This window comes from Typopeltis vanoorti, chromosome 15 (assembly GCF_054136105.1).
Source record: "Typopeltis vanoorti isolate ZY-2024b chromosome 15, IOZ_Tvanoo_1.0, whole genome shotgun sequence".
Classification (NCBI taxonomy): domain Eukaryota; kingdom Metazoa; phylum Arthropoda; class Arachnida; order Uropygi; family Thelyphonidae; genus Typopeltis; species Typopeltis vanoorti.
In genome coordinates, this window is record NC_143563.1 from 64,187,761 (window position 1) to 64,206,478 (window position 18,718).

At 38.8% G+C, this 18,718-nt stretch overlaps 1 protein-coding gene across 6 annotated transcripts in view; it reads right to left on the bottom strand.

Annotated features, from left to right (window-relative positions):
* LOC150098822 (myeloid differentiation primary response protein MyD88-like) overlaps positions 1 to 18,718 on the bottom strand; it is a 118,486-nt gene that overhangs the window by 11,685 nt on the left and 88,083 nt on the right. For all 6 annotated transcript variants that reach the window (XM_090405693.1, XM_090405691.1, XM_090405694.1 and 3 more), the window contains one exon: positions 8,878 to 8,969. In XM_090405693.1, coding sequence (XP_090261819.1) covers positions 8,878 to 8,969 — 92 coding nt within the window. The remainder of the gene's footprint in view (positions 1 to 8,877; positions 8,970 to 18,718) is intronic.

Genomic DNA, 18,718 nt, shown 5'->3' on the forward strand with positions numbered 1-18,718 from the left:
GTTCAGCCGTCACTGTGTTATAATACGTGAGCAAGTTACTGAGGCATGACCTACCCTTCACAAAACCATGCTGCCCCCGATACAGTATCCCATTTTCTTCTATCCAATCTTGTATTTTCCTCTTGACTATTTTCTCTAAGACTTTGACAATGATTCCTGATATGCTAATCGGTCGGTAATTTACAACAGCAGTCTTGGAACCACCTTTATGCAGTGGAACTATTTTCCCCTCTTTCCACCCGCTCGGGACTAACCCAGACCCGAGACTCAAATTAAACAAAATGGTCAAGGGTACTGACAATTCTTTAGCTGCTTCTCGTACAACACGAGCTGGTATACCATCCAATCCCACAGATGTATTGACATTGAGGTTATGCAATAGACTACTCACCTCCACTTCATTAACCACAATTCCCGTATAATCTACTGGTTTATTCGTTTCTGCAATGTCACCACCTGGATGATATACTTTTGCAAAGTGCTCACTCAGTAACTCAACTATCTCAACTGATTCAGTTACCTCCCTACCATCGGCATTCTTTAAAATCAATCTGCCATGTACATTTTTCCTTTTACTTGCTACATATCTAAAAAACTGTTTAGGATTTTCTTTAGCCTGCATGGCCAATGTTCTTTCGTAATCCTTTTTTGCTCTTCTTACCACACTCGTCACCCTTCTGGCCTGTGCTTTATACCGTTCATGTGCCTGCCGGTCACCCTTCTCCTTAAATTCCCTCCATAGTTGTTTCTTTTTTTGCAACTCAAGCTTAATGGTGTTATTCATCCATTTAACCCCTACTTGATTTATTATTCGGACTCTAGGTATACAGTCAGCCATTGCTTCATGCAAGCACTTCTTAACTACCTCCCATGCACTATCAACTTCTAGTCCTTGCAGTTGTACATGCCATGGCACTGAGCCAATCAAACTCCTAAGCTTGTCATACTTTCCAGTCCGATAATTCCACATGTACCCTGTCTTAATTGAAAATTCTACACCTTTAGCCACCTCCCAAGTTAAGACCCTATGATCACTCTCACCGATTGGTGGCAATGTGGTCATATTTGTTACAGCCAAATCCTCAGATGTAATTACTAGGTCAAGCACTCTCTGACCCCTAGTATTTTCCATTACATGCTGTCGCAGATAGTTATCCCTTAATAACCGCATAAAATCCAGTTCCTTCCTCCCGTGTGTCCTCTCCTCACTCCAATCAATGCGACCATAGTTGAAATCTCCTATAATAATCACCCTCCTTCCATCCATTTCTTCTATTTGCTTGTGCATACTGTCACCACCATCTTTTCCATCACCTGGTCTATAGCAGCACCCAATTGTATATTTAGTTCTGCTAGCCACAATCTCACACCAAATGGCCTCAAATGTGCTCTTTTCTCTATCCTGCAATTCAACTTCTATTCTCCTTGGCTGGAGCTCATCAGCTATCATCAACAATACTCCTCCCCCCATTTTATTCTCTCTGTCATTCCTGAACACACTATACCCATCACATTCAATCCCACTAGTTATATCATCTACAGTCAGCCATGTTTCACTAATACCTATAACCTGTGGTCTGGAAGTGCCAACCATGGCCAAAAACTCTCCCTTCTTGTTCCTAATACTCCTAGTATTAGTGTACATGAATTTAAGACCCCCATTAGCCCCAACCCTACCTTGATGCCTTATATTAACTATCCCACTCAGATTTGTTGTCCTTATTTGCTCTAGCATATTATATTCATTCTTACATTCAACTGCCTCCATAAGGACTGTATCTCTACTCCCCCCCCCCCCCCCTAACAAATCTAGTTTCCCTGAATTTGCACATCCACTACATTCAGCAACACTTTCTCAAGTCTTCTTACACCATAACCATTCAAATGCAAGCCATCCATCTTCCTTTCGCCCATCAAACTCACTCCACACATCCACAAATTCCACACCAGTCGTCATACATAACCCACGCATAAAGTCATTTGCAATTATAGCCCTCCTTTTAAACATTTCACTGTCATACCGTGGCAAAAGACTAATCATTCTAACTCTCTCACTCTTTTCTTTTGCTACCTCAAACAATTCATTCAGGTCTTCTATCATTTCCATTTTATCTCCTTTCAAATCATTCGTACCTGCCACAAAAATCATTTCTTTCACCCTTTCCTTTTGCTCTCTAATAGACGCAGTTACATCCTTTATGGTCGCACCAGGTTGGTACGATTTTGTCAAATCCTCTACTAACACACCTCGTACTAACGAGTCTCCATACAGCACTCTACCCTTCATTTTGTTCATGTTCACATTCATACGTCTATTTTTCCTGTCATACCTTTTATTATTGGTTGGTTCATTCAGTCTACTTTTGTTCATGCACTCTAGCTGCTGTTTTGCTCTTTCTATCGCACTATTCAACAACGCGATCTCATTCAATGCATCTATCTCATCTTTTTTGGTCTCTGAGAAACCATTTATACTATCATTCACACTTTCTACATTCACACTCTCACAATTTTCATGTACAACCTTGCCGTTTCTTGTCATATCCCTATTTCCTTCATTCTGAAGGTTGACAAAAATATCACACTCACGACCCGAAATACACTTCAATTCCGCATTCTCCCTACATTTTCTACACACATTCAATCCTTTATTATCATCTAACCACACTCCGCAAAGCGTACATTTCACAGCTAGTACACTGACTCATTTCTTTTATGCTACCGTTCTTTGATAACGATGGCGAACCTTCATTACTGGCCGCCATTTTCCTTCGCACAGGTGCCATTCTTATCTGTATCGTGTTTTGTCAAATTATACGTTATAACACACCAAAAATAGACGCACTAAAATACGTAAGGCAAACAAAACAAAACTACACAATATTAAGTAATTTGTATCGATAACTGAAAATGATACTTATCTTATCTGGAGCTTGCACGAACACTACACATTACGAATTCATCTAGCGGCGACTTCCCGACATAGATTATGTTATAAAACACTAACCACGTAGTACACTAACCACGCTAATAAAGCTCCAATAATATACCAAAATTAAACACTTAAGTCCATTAAATTGAATCCAAAACACCAATAAATCAACAAAAAACACAAATCTCTCAGGAGCTCTCCGATAGCACGTCCGTTCACCAGCTAGCCTCGACACCAAGTCCCATCAACCATTGTACATTCCCTTTAAATATTTTTATAAGCGATTACATAGGCCAAGATAAAAAGAGATCTTACAATATAGTTTTTATTTAGAAAGCCTTAGATCTGTTTAAGTAGTTTTGTAGTTATTCATTTACTTTTATTTAGCATGTATATAGTTTTATTTGGTTTCATTAAATATATGTATTTTTTTTTATTTGGTCTCAAGTCAGTCATTTCCTGGATTCTAAAAGGAATGAATTTAAGTCATTGAATTCTTGTAAAATATACTTAACATGCAGTTATCTCTTTAAAAGAGAGCAAATTTTTACAGTCTCATTACAGAGATATTAACTACTGATGCAGCCAGTAAGAATTTTAACATAACTGGCACAGCTGACATGATTTTTAACAAGCATACTGAGAGAAGAGATCAAAGTAACTTGCATGTGCTTTTCCTAAAAAAAATATTCCATCATAGTCATTTCTCATCAACCGTTGTACATTCCCTTTAAATATTTTTATAAGCGATTACATAGGCCAAGAATTCAGATGAATCACTCCCAGCTGAAACACACAAAATGGAATATCATTATTGAGGAGATGGTTACCTGAGGCTGTCTGGTATGAAATAGAAGCCGGCAAGACAAAGTATGTTGTTGGTTGCTGTTGGGGATGGGGATGCCATACATCTGCAGATTAGCATGGAAATGGAATTTATACAATAACTAAGGGATAATTACCTGAAACAGCACACATGATGGGGGAGAGAGACCAGGGGTTTGAAAGTGTTGTATTTGGTACTAGCATCAGAAGATCTATCTATAACTGTAGCAACTCTGTTCCATTACATAAAGAGCGCCAAGGCAGAAGTAGCAAATTACAGACCAATTAGTATCTCTGGAGTGGTTATTAAAGTATTAGAAGAGTTAGTTAAAGGGTAAACTTCGGGAATGGATGGATAGGAATATGATATTCTACAGAGGGGTAGCATGGTTTGTAAAAAGGTAGGTCCTGCCTTAGTAATTTATTCATATTTTACAATAAAATGACAGCTGAACTGGATAAAGGAAATGGCTACACTATGATAATGCAAAGTAGTTTGCAGAGGCAGAATACTGCATAGAAAACTATTACATAAGCTAGAGCAAATGAGAATGGATATGAGTAATGACATGGAGGGAAGGGGGGGGGGGCTGACAGACAGACATCAGAGGAGGTGTATGCTGGAGTGGAATTGCAGTGAATGAGAGTGACTGTGACTAATGAAGTGCCTCAGGACTCTGTACTACACCCACTCCTCTTTAATTTGTATATTAATGATATAACAAAAGATCATCATGCATCATCATGTTTGCTGATGATGCAAAAAGTTGATAAAGGTGATGTAGATATCCTGCAGAATTATTTAAATAAATTGGAAATGTGGGCAAAGGACAATGATTGTCAATTTAATGTAGCAAAATGTAAGATAATGCATTTTGAGATGAAAAAAATTACATACCTTGTATCATATTGATGGTATTGGATTACAGGAAATTTATGAGGATAAGGAACTGTAGATGCTGGTAGATAGAGATTTGAAGTTCAAAGGACATATTGCAAGAATTGACAAAATAGCTCAAAGAATTACTTGGATGTCAAAGAAAACATTGACAAATAAAGATGGGAAGGTTATTATCCTTCTTTATAGGGCTATGATTCGGCTACATTTTGACTACTGTGCACAGATTTGGTTACCTGGGTTTCTTGAAGATCAGGAGATGGTGGAGAGGATTCAGAGACAAGTGACCAAACTCGTGACAGGTCTGTGGAATGCTCCCTAGGAAGAGGGATTCTGTAAGATTGACACAAAAGAAATTTTTCAATACATGAGGAGCAGGAGCACCTCAGGAACAAGGGCCACCTCAGGAAGTTGTGTAGAAGTGTGGTTAGAAAGCATGTGCTTTCTAACCACACTTTTACACAACTAGGTTCTTTGCTTGGAGAGTGGTCATTGAGTGGAATGGATTGCCAGAGGTAGTTGTCAGTGCTCCAATGGTAAATAAGTTTAAGGAGAGGTATGATATATATTGAGCCTTCATAGCTCAGTCAGTATAGACTAAGCCCTTTGGCCAGAAAGACCTGGGTTCAATTCCTGTCAGTGTCTCTTTCAATGAAAGGCAAGTTAGCTGGTCTCATATGGAGGTAGGGGATTTTTTCACTCAGAAACTCAGGTTTTTCATCCACCAGAAAGGCAAACTGGCCTCATGAACACACATGGATTATAGTCATGAATACATCCCACCAATATGCTGGTCCTGAGCAAAACTGAGGGAGTTGGGGAAAGCAATGGTGAACTACCCTGTGAAAAATCTCACCAGGAACACTTTGTAGGCAATGCCTATAAAGTCACCTAGGGTCAAAACAACTGAAGGGAAAAACCACCACCATGATAGATACTGTGTGAATAATGGTTTGTGTGTGTGTGTGTGTGTCACCCGTGATGAGTCTTGACTCTATAGTGATACCCATATTATAATAATAATAATAATTATTATTATTTTAAAGACAGGATGACATCAAGAACTTATGAGTCACATTCCTTGACTCACAATTCAGCAATTTTTGAATTACAACTTATGTCTTAAATTATTTATAAAAAAAAAATCAGAAATTTTAGTGAATTAATTGATATATTCTGAGAAAATCCATTCTGCATTTTAGACGTGGTGTACATCACACCAGTTAAAAGTAGAGGATTAAAAGCATTAACATTTAATGAAAATAATTTATTCATTTCTAAACAACAAATGAGTAAGATTTAATCATTACAGAGAGTAGTCATGATTTCTGGACAGTACAGCAAAGAAAAATGACAAAAAAAAAAAACAAGGTTAGAGAGATATATTCTATGAGGGAGTTGTTGGATGAAACAAAAATGAAGAGTGAGAAGGTAAAAATTGCAAGTCTCATGCCATACTATATAGAGGCAAATTGAGGAGGATGGCATAGATAGCAAATGAATTAAAACACAGGTTGTGCATAAAGAATGATGTAGGAAAGAAAGATGCTGATGGAATGCATCTAAATGGTTTTGGTGTCTAGAGAGAGAGAGAGCGCTTTGTTCACTGAGCATGCTAAAGGATAATTAGGGTGAATGCAAGTGAATGTGCATATAGGCACCCATGAGGCAAATATGAGAATGACCAAGCACAGAATCTAATCTCTCAAGCCAAAATAAATACTGAATAGGGTAGTCAGTTGAGGAAGTAAAGCTGGTTGGGGGGGGGGGGGCTAAAGAGATGCTGCAGTTTCTATATACTAATGCCAGAAGTATCAGGAACAAGAGGGAGGCGTTTTTGGCATTGGTTACTGCAACCTCGCCAATTGTTATAGGCATTAGTGAGATAAACAGCAGGTGATGTAGTTATAGGAATAGAATGTGAAGGGTTTAGTATTTTCAGGAAAGATAGAGAAGATAGGATGAGGGGGGGAAGGGAAATACTGCTAATGATAGCAGATGAATTGCAGCCAAAAAGAATAAGAGATAGGCAGGAGAGTGGTCATTCATTTGAAGCAAACTGGTGTGAAATGAAGGCCAATAAGACCAAATATATAGTTGTTGCTGCTATAGGCCAGGGAGTCCATGGATTATCTGAAAGACATGCATCAGTAAATTAGTACGATGAGTGCAGATCAAGTGGACTTCAAACTGTGGAGATATAGATTGGAAAGAAGAACGATCACATGGCAGGAAGGAAATGGAATTTATACACCTACTGAGAGATAATTACTTGAGGCACCATGTAATGAAGGGGAGTTGAGGCGCAAGTGTATTGGACCTGATCACAGGATCAGAGAGCTATTTATAGCTAAAGTGGTCACAATGCCTTCGATCGGTGAAAGTGATCACGTGATCTTGACTTGCGAGATTGTAAAAATTAGGAATATTCTGTCAAGAAGGGATATATGTGGAATTACAAGGCAGGTGATTATGACAAACTTAGGAGGAAGCTCAAAGCTGTTCCATGGCATAAAACCATTCAAGGGAAGGTTGTTAGTAGTGATTGAGAGATAGTTAAGGGATATCTAGAGGAAGCTTATATTAAATTGTATACCTAAGTTAAGGAGAGTTAATCAGGTAGGAGTAAGATGGATAAGTAATATCAATAAGCATGAGCTTTGGAAAAAGAAAATGCTGTGGAGGATAAATAAGGAGAAAGGTGACCAGCAAACTCATGAACAGTCAGGAAAGAAGGCAAAATCAGATTACAAGAAACTAGCTGATCAAGCCAAGGGAAATCCCAAAGAGTCCTTTAGCTATGAGTGCTGATGGTCACGAAATGACAGAAGTAGATAAAATACTTGAGTTAATGAGTGACCACTTTGCAAGAGTATATCATGCAAGTGAGATTAATGCTGTCAGATATGTGACAGAATCTTGTGGGAACAGAGATGGATGAATTGGAGGTTCTTGGGATATTGCAGAATCTCAATGTGAATACAGTTGTGGAATTAATAAGATAGGATATCAGCTCATGTTTTGCAGGAATGTGCAAAGGAACTAGCAATACCTCTGACTAGGCTCAGCTCTAGTAGAGAGTGGGAAGAGGGCAAAATAATTCCCTTGCATAAGGGTGGTTCTAAGGCTGTAGTGGCAAATTATAGACCAATCAGTATCTCAGGCATGGAGATAAAAGTACTGGAAATATTTGTCAAAAAGCGAATTCAAGAATGGGTGGATAGGAATAAGATACTCTGCGAGGTGCAACCAAGATGGGAAGTGGTCTGTGGAACTTTTCCCATGAGTGTACACCGCAGAAATTGGTTGATAGGCAAAAAAGAGGGGATATGATAGAAACATTAAAGTTACTTAAAGAGTTTTATAGGGGGAAATGTTTCAGCACTTTCTTAGAGGGGGGGGGATCATCCCTAGAAGGTGAGTAAAAGTGTGGTTAGTAGGGGCATGGAGGACTAAATTTTTTGCTTGGAGAGTTGTGAACGAGTGGAATGGGTTGCCCGAGTCAGTTGTGAGTGCTTTGTCTGTTAATGGGTTCAAGGAGAGGTATGATAGATTGTGTGGATAGTTTGGGTCTTCGGCAATGAGTTTTCAGACTCTATAGAGGTGCAATAATAACAACCAGAGGCATAGCTAGGGAGGGGACAGTCTGCCCCGGGTGGCACTTAGAGCCTTTTTTGAACTTCTGCAGTTAATTCTAAAATACAGTCTGGAGAACTCATTTCTAAATATCATAATACTACTGAGAATTTTCTTCACAATTGCTGTAAGTGTTGCAAGTTGTGAGAGGAGTTTTTCTAAATAAAATTGATTAAGAATTACCTACATTGCTATGAAATAGACTTCGCCAATGTCATTGAAGATTTTGCTAACAGAGAAGCAAAAAAAATAACATTTTAGAATGTTGAAATTAAAGTTTTACTTCAAAAATAAACATACTGTTTTAATTTATTTCTCTATACGTCGATTTGACTTTTTGTAGTATTTTTGGTGTTTTGAGAGGGGTGGCAAAAGCTCTAGTTACACCACTGATAACAACATAAACTGATTAAACATAAAACTGTGGTACAATTATAAAAAAAAAAAAAAAAAAAAAAAGAGATGAATGGAGATTTATCAAATCAGATTGCTTACGAATTAAAGTATTCACTCCTGTCTGATTAGCATTGTATTAAACTGCTTAATGAATATCAGTACAAAAAAAAAAAAAAAGGTTTTGTCTTACCAATTCCAAGACTGGCTGCAAACCTTGCTTGAAATTTACACTCTTCACTTTCCAGAAATTCTGGCGACAGAAGTACAAGCATCTTATTACATCTGTAAAAGAAATATACCTTTTATCAGTTAAATATAAAGCCTAAAAATTTGACAATTTAAATTATGGATACAGGATGTTAAATATACATTCTTATTATATAGCTAAATAGAACTGAAGCTATCAAATTTCTAAATTGAAGTCCTTTAGCTCTAAATTCAACTATTAAAGTTATGCACCTATCAAGAATTCACTTATGAAAATATAACTTTCTGATGTAGGATTGCTATAGTATTGAACAGAAGTTTTTTGCTGTCTTAAGGTTTTGTTTGATCTTTGATGAGAACCTACAATTTGAAACAACTATGAAGCCAGTGAAACCTTAAAAGCACTAATAAAAAGTGAATATACACTCACCTGAGCAAAGTCCATGTCTTTTAAATAGTAGAAGCCATGGCAATCCCATGCCAAAAAAAAAAAAAAAAAGTTATATTCTCCTAAGCTCTCTGATAAATGTTAGCCCGATTTCAATATTTTTAAAGTTTCATTTCTGTTTGGCTATAAAATAACAGTGGATTTATAATATTTTAAATATCCATATACCTTTTATCAATTAATTGGCTGAGTGGTTAGATTATCTGCTCTCCAACCAACAGGATGTGGGTTCAAATCTCACTCATGACACATGGATATTTATGAAATCTCTAAGTGGTAGGCAGTTTCTGTTACACAGTGGGAAACCGTGATGCTGCCTATTACAGGCCTGAAGTGGCTTGGAAAATGGTACCATGTTGGGAAAAAAGAAGCACCATGTCAGGAGCAGGGTTTCTGGAAAACATAACCCTTAGCTTGCTTATCATACTAAAAATGTATGATAGGTTTACAACTTTTCGTGAGTAGAAATAACATTTAAAAAATTTCAAGTAGAATGATACAGACAGACTTCAAAACTCATGCAAAAAGAAATTTGATTTGCCCTTCTGACACAATCACAGAAAAAATATATACACACGAAAAGTTATCATTTTAAGCCATAAATGATAATTAAATTTATATTTAATAGTATTCTATAAATCTATGGGATACTATTGTTAAATAAAAGAAGAAAAAAAAAGATTATCAATTACGAGTAGTTAGCATACCCACTCTTCCAACCAACAGGTTGTGGGTCACATAATCCCATTTGGGGCATGAATGTTTGTAAAAGCCTGCTCTAGATGAGAATAATAGCTCTGAGATTACAAGGTTTCTTGATTGTTAAAAGTCTGATGGAAGCGCTCACCTTCTAGTTATGCAAAATAAAATGAGCACACTGAAAAGAAAAATGAATTATATAACAAAATGCTGAAGAGAATCAAAGGTCAATATCTTTCATATGATATGTACAGCAGATTCAAATATCAGGAAAATTTTGAATTCAAGAGCCAAACCAATTTCATTATAAAAATATACCATTAGTAGCATAAGAAAGGCAGTTAATGACAGAAAAATAACATTCTTGCAGCCTTCATTGGAGTGAAATCATAACTAAAGAAGTTGTGCTGCCATTAAAAAAACTTAAGGAGAGCTAGTTAAAAAAAATTATGGGAAACTTTGGAAAGAATACAGAAGATAAATATCAGAAAATCAGTGAAATGGTTTGCATGCTACTAAAAATACCTATTTAGAATAGAATTTTTTTTTCTAGGCATTTTTCAGCCAATCCCAGAGTTATTTGATCGATCTCTCTCTCTCTCTCTCTCTCATTTTTTTTATGTGACTCTCAACCCACCAAAGGTTGCAAACCTACAGTATGTGGGTTGGCTAAGAATATATTTTTCGATTTCATTAATTTTTTTTTATAATTATTTGTAATTTTTGAAATTCCTTTTACTTCGTCAGGAAACTCTAGAGACCAAACACAATTTTTTTTTTTTTTTTGAAGATACTTCAGGTCTCCAATAAGCAGGATGCTCATCCCACACCAGGCGATAATATTGATCCCCCATTTCAAGACAGTCACAAACATCCATGCTATGGTGGGCTTTTAACCCACTTGGCCAACCAGGTCAGCAACTTCGTGCAAGGTGGTGGATGATTTTCATTGACTAACTGAAAAGGTTTGATGTTTGGTATCTAGAGCAGTATTTTTAGATTATTTAACCTATACCTCACCCAATGTACTGTAGGATTACAATCCTCTGAGATTCATCAAATAGGTTGGCAATATGCAACATGTAACCTCTTTCTCAGCCAGGCCAACTCCATTTAAATTGCATACCTTTCTAGTTGGGTGGGTGGAGGAATGCAAACTACATCACCAGGACTTTAATCACCTGGTGAAACACAATCATTTTGCTTAATGGGGGGGCACCTGAAGTGGCTATCATCATGGGTGGTTCACAATGTTAGATTTCCATAAAAGTAGCTAAAAAAATCATGAGAAGACTTTGGAAAGAAATGAGAAGATAAATGTCACAAAAATAGTAAAATGGTTTGCATGCTACTAAACATAAATAACTATTTAGAAATGGAATCAAATAGAAGTTTTTTTCTAGGCATTTACAACCAATTCCAGAGTTAGTTGATTTCTCTCTCTTTTATGTGACTCCCACCCACCAAAAGTTGCAAATGTATAGTACATTAGTACCATAGGTAGGTTAAGTGTATATTTTTGTATTTTATTATTTTTATATAATTTTTTTAATTCATTTTTACCTCATCTGGAAACTCTCCTCTAGCGAGCAAACACAGAACTTTTTTTTTTTTGAAGATACTTCAGGTCTCCCTTTCCCACATTCTTCTTACATGTGGTGTGCATGGGCATGCTGAGCACAGTTTAGAGATGATTCCAAATATCTCTCATTCAATAATACTATACATAGTAAAAGGTTCTGCAAGCCAGCTGTTAGATAGTACATAGGGTCAAAACTAATGGTAACATATCAAGAGACTTTCCAATCAGCTGGCAAGGTGCATTTGGAGGGAATCCTAGTGTAATGGTGTGCTTAGGGAGCTGTTGTTTCGCATACTGTGACAAACTGTTTTTATGCTCTGAAGATGCTGGATAGAATACCAGCAAAATATCAGCAATAAGTTAATAAATAGTTATTTTTTTATCAGTTTGTGTTCTCATCTATACCGTTAAAATTAATCAACATGTACGATGACACGTAAGCCTTTCTGCACGTATGTTCAGGAGACATACCTCTGGGTCCTTCATCCTCACTACATGCCTCTACTATGTAATTTTTTAACATTAAACAAAATGTCAATGTAAGAAATTTCATTAGTACTACAAATAAAAAAAATTATCAAAAAATAACACAAAAAATAAAAAACAACAAACTCTAACCCAAAAACTTAAAAAAAAAAAACAGATTCAAATCCAGCTCACCAGTATATGTGGTCAAAATACAAATTTAAATTATGTGTGCCACCACTTACATCTAAACTTCATCTATCATTTTTAATACAAACTCAACTATACAAACCAGCACCTGAGTTAGAAACTTTTATGCAGATATACATAAATGTCATTTGCACAGTGTATATGCAAAATGATTGGTGAAGTGCATAACCACATGTCTAGACAACTATTTATGATAAAGGGCTTATTGTGGGTGGCCATCTGGCTGGAGCCATTCAACCTTAAATAACGCATATAAAACATAAGTCTTACACTATAATCTTAGATCTAACAATCCCTATCAACTTTCATTCTTTAGGATAAATCTACTCAACATTCTTAAACATATACAATATTTTTAGATTTGTTAAAGGCCTATACACTCATGATCTTCTATACAACAAATCTTTTTTCTACAGTCCTTTTTAATGACTATCTCTGAGTTCTTCGCTATTAAAGTCTTACATAACATTAAATGCTCGGGTTACATACAAATCAAAGAACAAAATTTCTACTTATCCAACTTATCCACACACGATAGTTCCTCACTCTTGATGCACTAATCACCTTCCTCGACGTCCTCAATCTGTTCCACAGCCTAGGCTTTCCGATTGTCGATATGCTTACGCAATCCTTCCTTTGACCTCCTTGGTTACAGCATTCCGGATGCGTATTTTCTTCCAAATTCCAAGCGGCATTGCCTGCTGCTGCCTCTCGGGAGTTCGTAACTAGATTTCCTGCAGAAACATCGTCCGAATGCATAGGAATGTAGTTGCTCCCTCAACCGTCCGGCCAGCGATGGACCTCGCACCCAGAGTTCCGGTCGACCACGAGGTGAAACGAAAATACAAGAGAAAGGGGGGATGCAGGACATTTATGGTGCAGAGGGTGAAGCTTTACGCTTTTTGTATTCCTTGTTGTCTGTTTCAGAATCAGTGATGGGAGAAGTTTGAGCTATTTTAGCTCGCCCTGAGGGGGCAGAGGTGGTTAAGTGTCATCGTTGGGTGTTAGGATGGCTTTAGGTCTCTTGTGTTTCCAGTGGTCCTTACCATCATAGTTTCTGGTTCTGGATTAAGTGGTTTGGATGAGTGGACACCGTCATGAAGTATTTTTCTCCTAGGGAGCGTAGTAGTGAAGAGATGTGGGGGATATTTATGTCTCGGTGGATCTGGCTGTTCCTGACGAACCATGGGGCATCCAGGATCATCCGTAGGCACTTTGTAGTCTTTGTAGCTTGAGGATATTTGTCTTGGAAGTATGGCTCCAGGCTGGGGAGGCATATGTAATTGTGGGATGGATCTTGTAGAGTAGAATTTTGTTTCCTGTGTTTAGTTTGCAGTGTCTATTGATCGAGGTGTACAGCTGGGCGATGAGTTGATGTTTTGGTGCATGTGCTCTTGATGTGGCTGTTGAAGCATAATCTTTTGTCGAGGAGTATTCCAAGGTATTTAGTTGCCGTTTTTCCAGGGAATATTTGTGTTGAAGAAAGGGGGAGGGTTCCAACCCTTTTAATAACTCCTCCCTACCGGCCATCACCGTAACATCATTCACCTAGCACGTAGAATTCTCCGTCACATGTGTCTGACCTCATGACGTCCGATTCTTCCCGCTATTTCTTTTCACATCCCGCGAATACGAGACTGCTTGAGGCAACTGTCTGCTTGCCCCTCGAACTTTAAGCTTAAGTTTACACTAATAATCTTTGTCGTTTTCTTGCACATTATTTCACATTAAAGGTAATATCAACGTTAAATCAGTATTAATATTATACACTTAATACTGGCACATTTTTCTTACATATTCTTTTCTTTTACCAAGTAAATAATGTCTCCCTGAGTTATTTTACAATTCTTTCCTTTTTTAAACTAATGTATTCAATACTAAAAGTACATAACTACACATACCTAGAAAACAAGCATATTTTTATATTTCTTATAGGACATTAGCTCTGTTAAACAATGATAAGTGTAATCTTAATATTCTAAACTTATCAATGTTTAACAAAGGTCCCCCCCCCTTCAAATAAAAAAAAATTTCTAAGAAATTTTTTGTTTCAAGTGTTCCTCATTTCAATTCTTTTTCTTTGTGTGTCCCCTTCACATCTGGGGGTGGGGGTGGTCCTTGTCAAGGATTTCCTGCTCCTTATCCACTCCTCATACTGTGGATTTCTTTGATTGTAGAAGCTCTGTGCGCCTCTGAGTTGTTTGCATCCTCACTTAGTTTATCTATAGCACAAATTGCCTCCTTGGATTCCTTCCCTTCAACTAACCCGTTTCTTGTTCCTTCCCCTTTCAACCTTTCAGAGGTGTTCTGTTTGCCAAAGAAATACCTTGTGAATTGGAGGAATCGTGTCCTGCCAAGTTCTTTGTCACGATGGAGACTTAAGTCTTCTTGATTTCCTCCTTTTATCTGTTCTGTCTCCATCCTCCTTTATCCTTCGTACAGCTGACCGAGGCTTATTCAATGCTAGGTTCCCTGTATTCGGGTTCCTTTTATCAGAGGCTCGTTCACTCAAGGGTTAAACCCTTGTTCTGTGGCCTACCTTACCATTGTGCCGGGGTCTGAGGTTATATCTAGTTTGCCTTGATACTTCACCTTCATTCTCACTGTTACAATCCTCTCCTCTGACTCTGGATGAGGTTCTCCCATTCAGGTATTCTCCCTCTAGGCATTCTTTGTGTCTGTAATATCTGTTGAGGTGGTCACCTTCAACAAGACTTTCCTCACCCCTTTTTAGTTCATCCTTACTTCTCCCCCTTGCTTTGGATTTCTCATTTGGCCTTCGACCCTTCTGGAGGATGCCTCCCTTCTCCCCATATACATTTTCTATGGAGTCTCCTTGACAAACCAGCCTCTCTGATCGAGTCTTATACAGTTTGAGTCTGTCTGAGTGCACTATCCAGGTTCTTGATCTGTTGGAGATTTCCTTGATCTTAAACGCTACCAAGGATAATTTCTCTCAGATTACGAATGGTCCAACAGCACTTCTTCCAAATTTACCCCTTTCTTGTTTACGGAGCCACGTTCCATTAGGACAAGGTTGCCTGGGTTTAGAGCTTTGTATTTCCTTATTTTATTGGCATACTTCCTAGCCCTTTGGGAACATGACTCGCTTGACCTGGCTACCATATCATAAGCTATCTTATTGTTACTTACTAGATCCTTTAGGTAGACATCAATGTCAGGAAACCCAGAATCCACATGGGTATTCCTGAAGTTGCATGGAAAAGCGGGCTCAAAGCCATAGAGGATTACGGCAGGAGCTTCCTTTATGGCGGTATGTGGGGCAGTTCTGCATGCGAACAGGGTATGGTCTAGGAAAGCATCCCAATTTGAGATATGTTCATCAGCCAGTTTGGATATGGCAAGTTTCAAGGTTCTATTCAGCCATTCACACATCCCATTTCCTTGAGGATGGTATGGTGAATAGCTTCTTTACCTTTAACAGCTTACACAGCTGTAGCATTACTTCTGCTGTGAAGTTAGAACCTTGATCAGAAAGGAGGGTTTGTGGGGTTCCATATTGGGAGATTATTAGTTTAAAAAATTTATTGGTCACTGTCTGAGCTGTTTGGTCTTTGATAGCCACAGCCTCTGGATATCGGGAAAACATATCCACAGTCATCAATATGAATCTATTTCCTTTCTTGGTGACAGGGAGAGGTCCCACAATATCCATGGCTACAGCTTGGAATGGGCGACGAGGTATTGATGTCGATTGAAGAGGGGCCTTACCCAGGACACCGGACTTCTTTTGGCACAGGTGACAGGAAGACACATATGCTTCAATGTCACCCCTCATCCCTTTCCAGATGTATCTACTCCATACACGGTTCCAGGTCCTATGCATACCTTGATGGCCCGCCAAGCTGGAATCATTGAAGGTGTAGAGAACCCAGGGGATCATGAGCTCTGGGACCACAATCTTATCCCTCCACCTTCCTGTAAAATCCTGCCTGGAAAGTAAGAGTTCATCTTGATCGAGGTGCAGGGTGTGATGGAAAACCTGGTATCTGGTGACCCCTCTCCTCTAAGGATCATTTCATATAACTTTCCCCAAACTGGATCTTTCTTCTGTTCCTCAATGATGCAGAGCTTGTCCCAGACCTAGTTTTCAAGGGATGTAACTCCCTTCTTGTTTACCTTTTCTGCCATACGTAACGGGAAAGGCTCCTCTTCTTTAGGACTAGAACCATCTCTGTGAGTGGAGTTGAGTAACCTTGATAAATAGTCTGCTACTACGTTAGTAGAACCTGGGATATATTTTACCTCTAGATTAAACTCTTGAATCTCTAGTGCCCACCGGATGATCCTCTGATTCTTGTCCTTCATAGATGATATGAATGACAGAGGCTTGTGGTCAGAGTGTAAGATGATTCGTTGGCCCAATAACATGTATTTGAGTTTCCTCAGGGAGAAAATGATGGCAAGCGCTTCTTTTTCGATCACTGAATAGTTAACCTCAGAAGTGTATAGCTTGCAGCTGATGAAAGCTACAGGCCTAAATCCCTCTCCTTCCTCCTGCTCCACGACTGAGGCAAATGTGTCCTTAGAGGCATCTGCCGAAAGGTAGAACACATGACCTAATCTGGGATAGGTTAACACTGGTGATCGGGTTAAGGCCAAATTTAGAAGGCGATGCGCCCGTTGCTATTTCCCCCCCCCCACACACTCAAACTTCCTTCCCTTTGAATCTCCGGTAAAAATTCACCATACCCAAGTACCTAACCTGTCTGATGGTGGTGGGAATCTTTGCATCCAATATGGCAGTCACATTTGCCTCAGTGGGATTTACTCCACCCTCACTCACCACATGGCCCAAATATTCCACTTCCCCGAGAAAGAACTGGCACTTTGAATACTTCAGGGAGAGTTGGAAGATTACCCTCCTCCCAAGGAAGATTGGAAAGTTGGAAGATTCCTCCTCCCAACATTTCAGATAGGACTGAATTCATTAAACACTGGAAACTCATCGCTGAGTTCCTGGCTCCCTGAGGGAGTCGGCACATCTGATACTTTTGCCACCTTGTAATAAAGGCAAAGTACTTTCTGTCCTCCTTCCTCAAGGGGATCTGGAAATAGCCAGAGTTTAAATCTAATTTTGAAAAGAATTTAGCTCCTCCCAGGCCTATCAGTAAGTCCTTTATCCTACACACGAGAAAGTCTATAAGCTTGGTGACCTTATTTATTTCTCTTAGATCTAAGATAAATCTCAAACCGCCACTTGGCTTTTCTACCAGAATGAATGGACTATTCCACCTTGAATTAGATCTCGCAATAATGCCTGCCCTCTCATATTCTGATAACAATTCCTTGAGCTCATCCCTGTGTAAGTGGCGTTTGATATTGCTTCACATGTATAGGCACATTAGATGTGACCTGAACTGTGTGCTGTACTTTATTGGTGCAGGAGAGTGAACTGATCTCTTCAGTAAACACTCGAGGGAAGCGGTGGAACAGGGTTTCAAAAAACTCCTCAATGTGTCTTCTTTCTATGTCTGGTCTAACTTGCTTAGTGGCCTCCTGGGTCAGTTTCCTCCTCCACTGTTTGGTATTCTCCTCACAATCCCTTACTCCAACTTCCATAGCTTTGTTCAGTTCGCTGGTACTCCTTGCTCTACAGTCAAGTTTGTATCTCATTCCACATAAGGACATAGTCCTGCTACCAAAGTCACATGCGAACTTGTTTCTTTCCAGAAAATCAAGGCCCAGTATGACCTGGTCACCAGTGTCTGCTAATTCGGGAAGAACAAACATATCATGCGTGGTGTCTACCGGGAAAGATGGTATATGGATTGCCACCTTGGCCTTCAGTGCAGATGAAAGTTCGACCCTTGCTATCCCCATGATCCTTATAGGATTGCATAAACTTGTGAAGACATCTGGAGTGGTGTTCTGGAATGCCTTAACCAGTTGCATAGGGATCACAGATATATGAGCTCCTGTGTCAAGGAGAAACTTGGAGGGGACCCCTTTGACATAGCCTTTCACAAGGGACAATGGTAGTCCTTTTCCTACTTCTGCCAAGGAAACAGTCTGCATTCTATAACCCTTTTCCACTTCAGATTCCCTTCCTTTTCAAACAAAGTAAGGAAGGCACTTTCTCACCAGGAGTAATAGGCGGTTCATGGTCTACAGGGATGGGGTTTAGTCTACTGGATTCCCTCTCCAACACAGCCCTCAAAAGAGAGGCTCGGGTCATTTCTTTTAATCTCCTTTCCCACTCCATGGCGAGATTGAAGCACCCATCAAAATCCCTGGCTCCCTTCTTAAAAATCGCTCCCCTCAAATTATCTTGTAATCCTATTTTAAACCGTTGAAAGGCCAGCCATCTTAGATGAGCGCCTTCCTCTGGGTTTGATATCCTCACAGAATTTGAGATGGACAGTACCATGTTGAAGAAACTGGTCACTCCTTCATTAT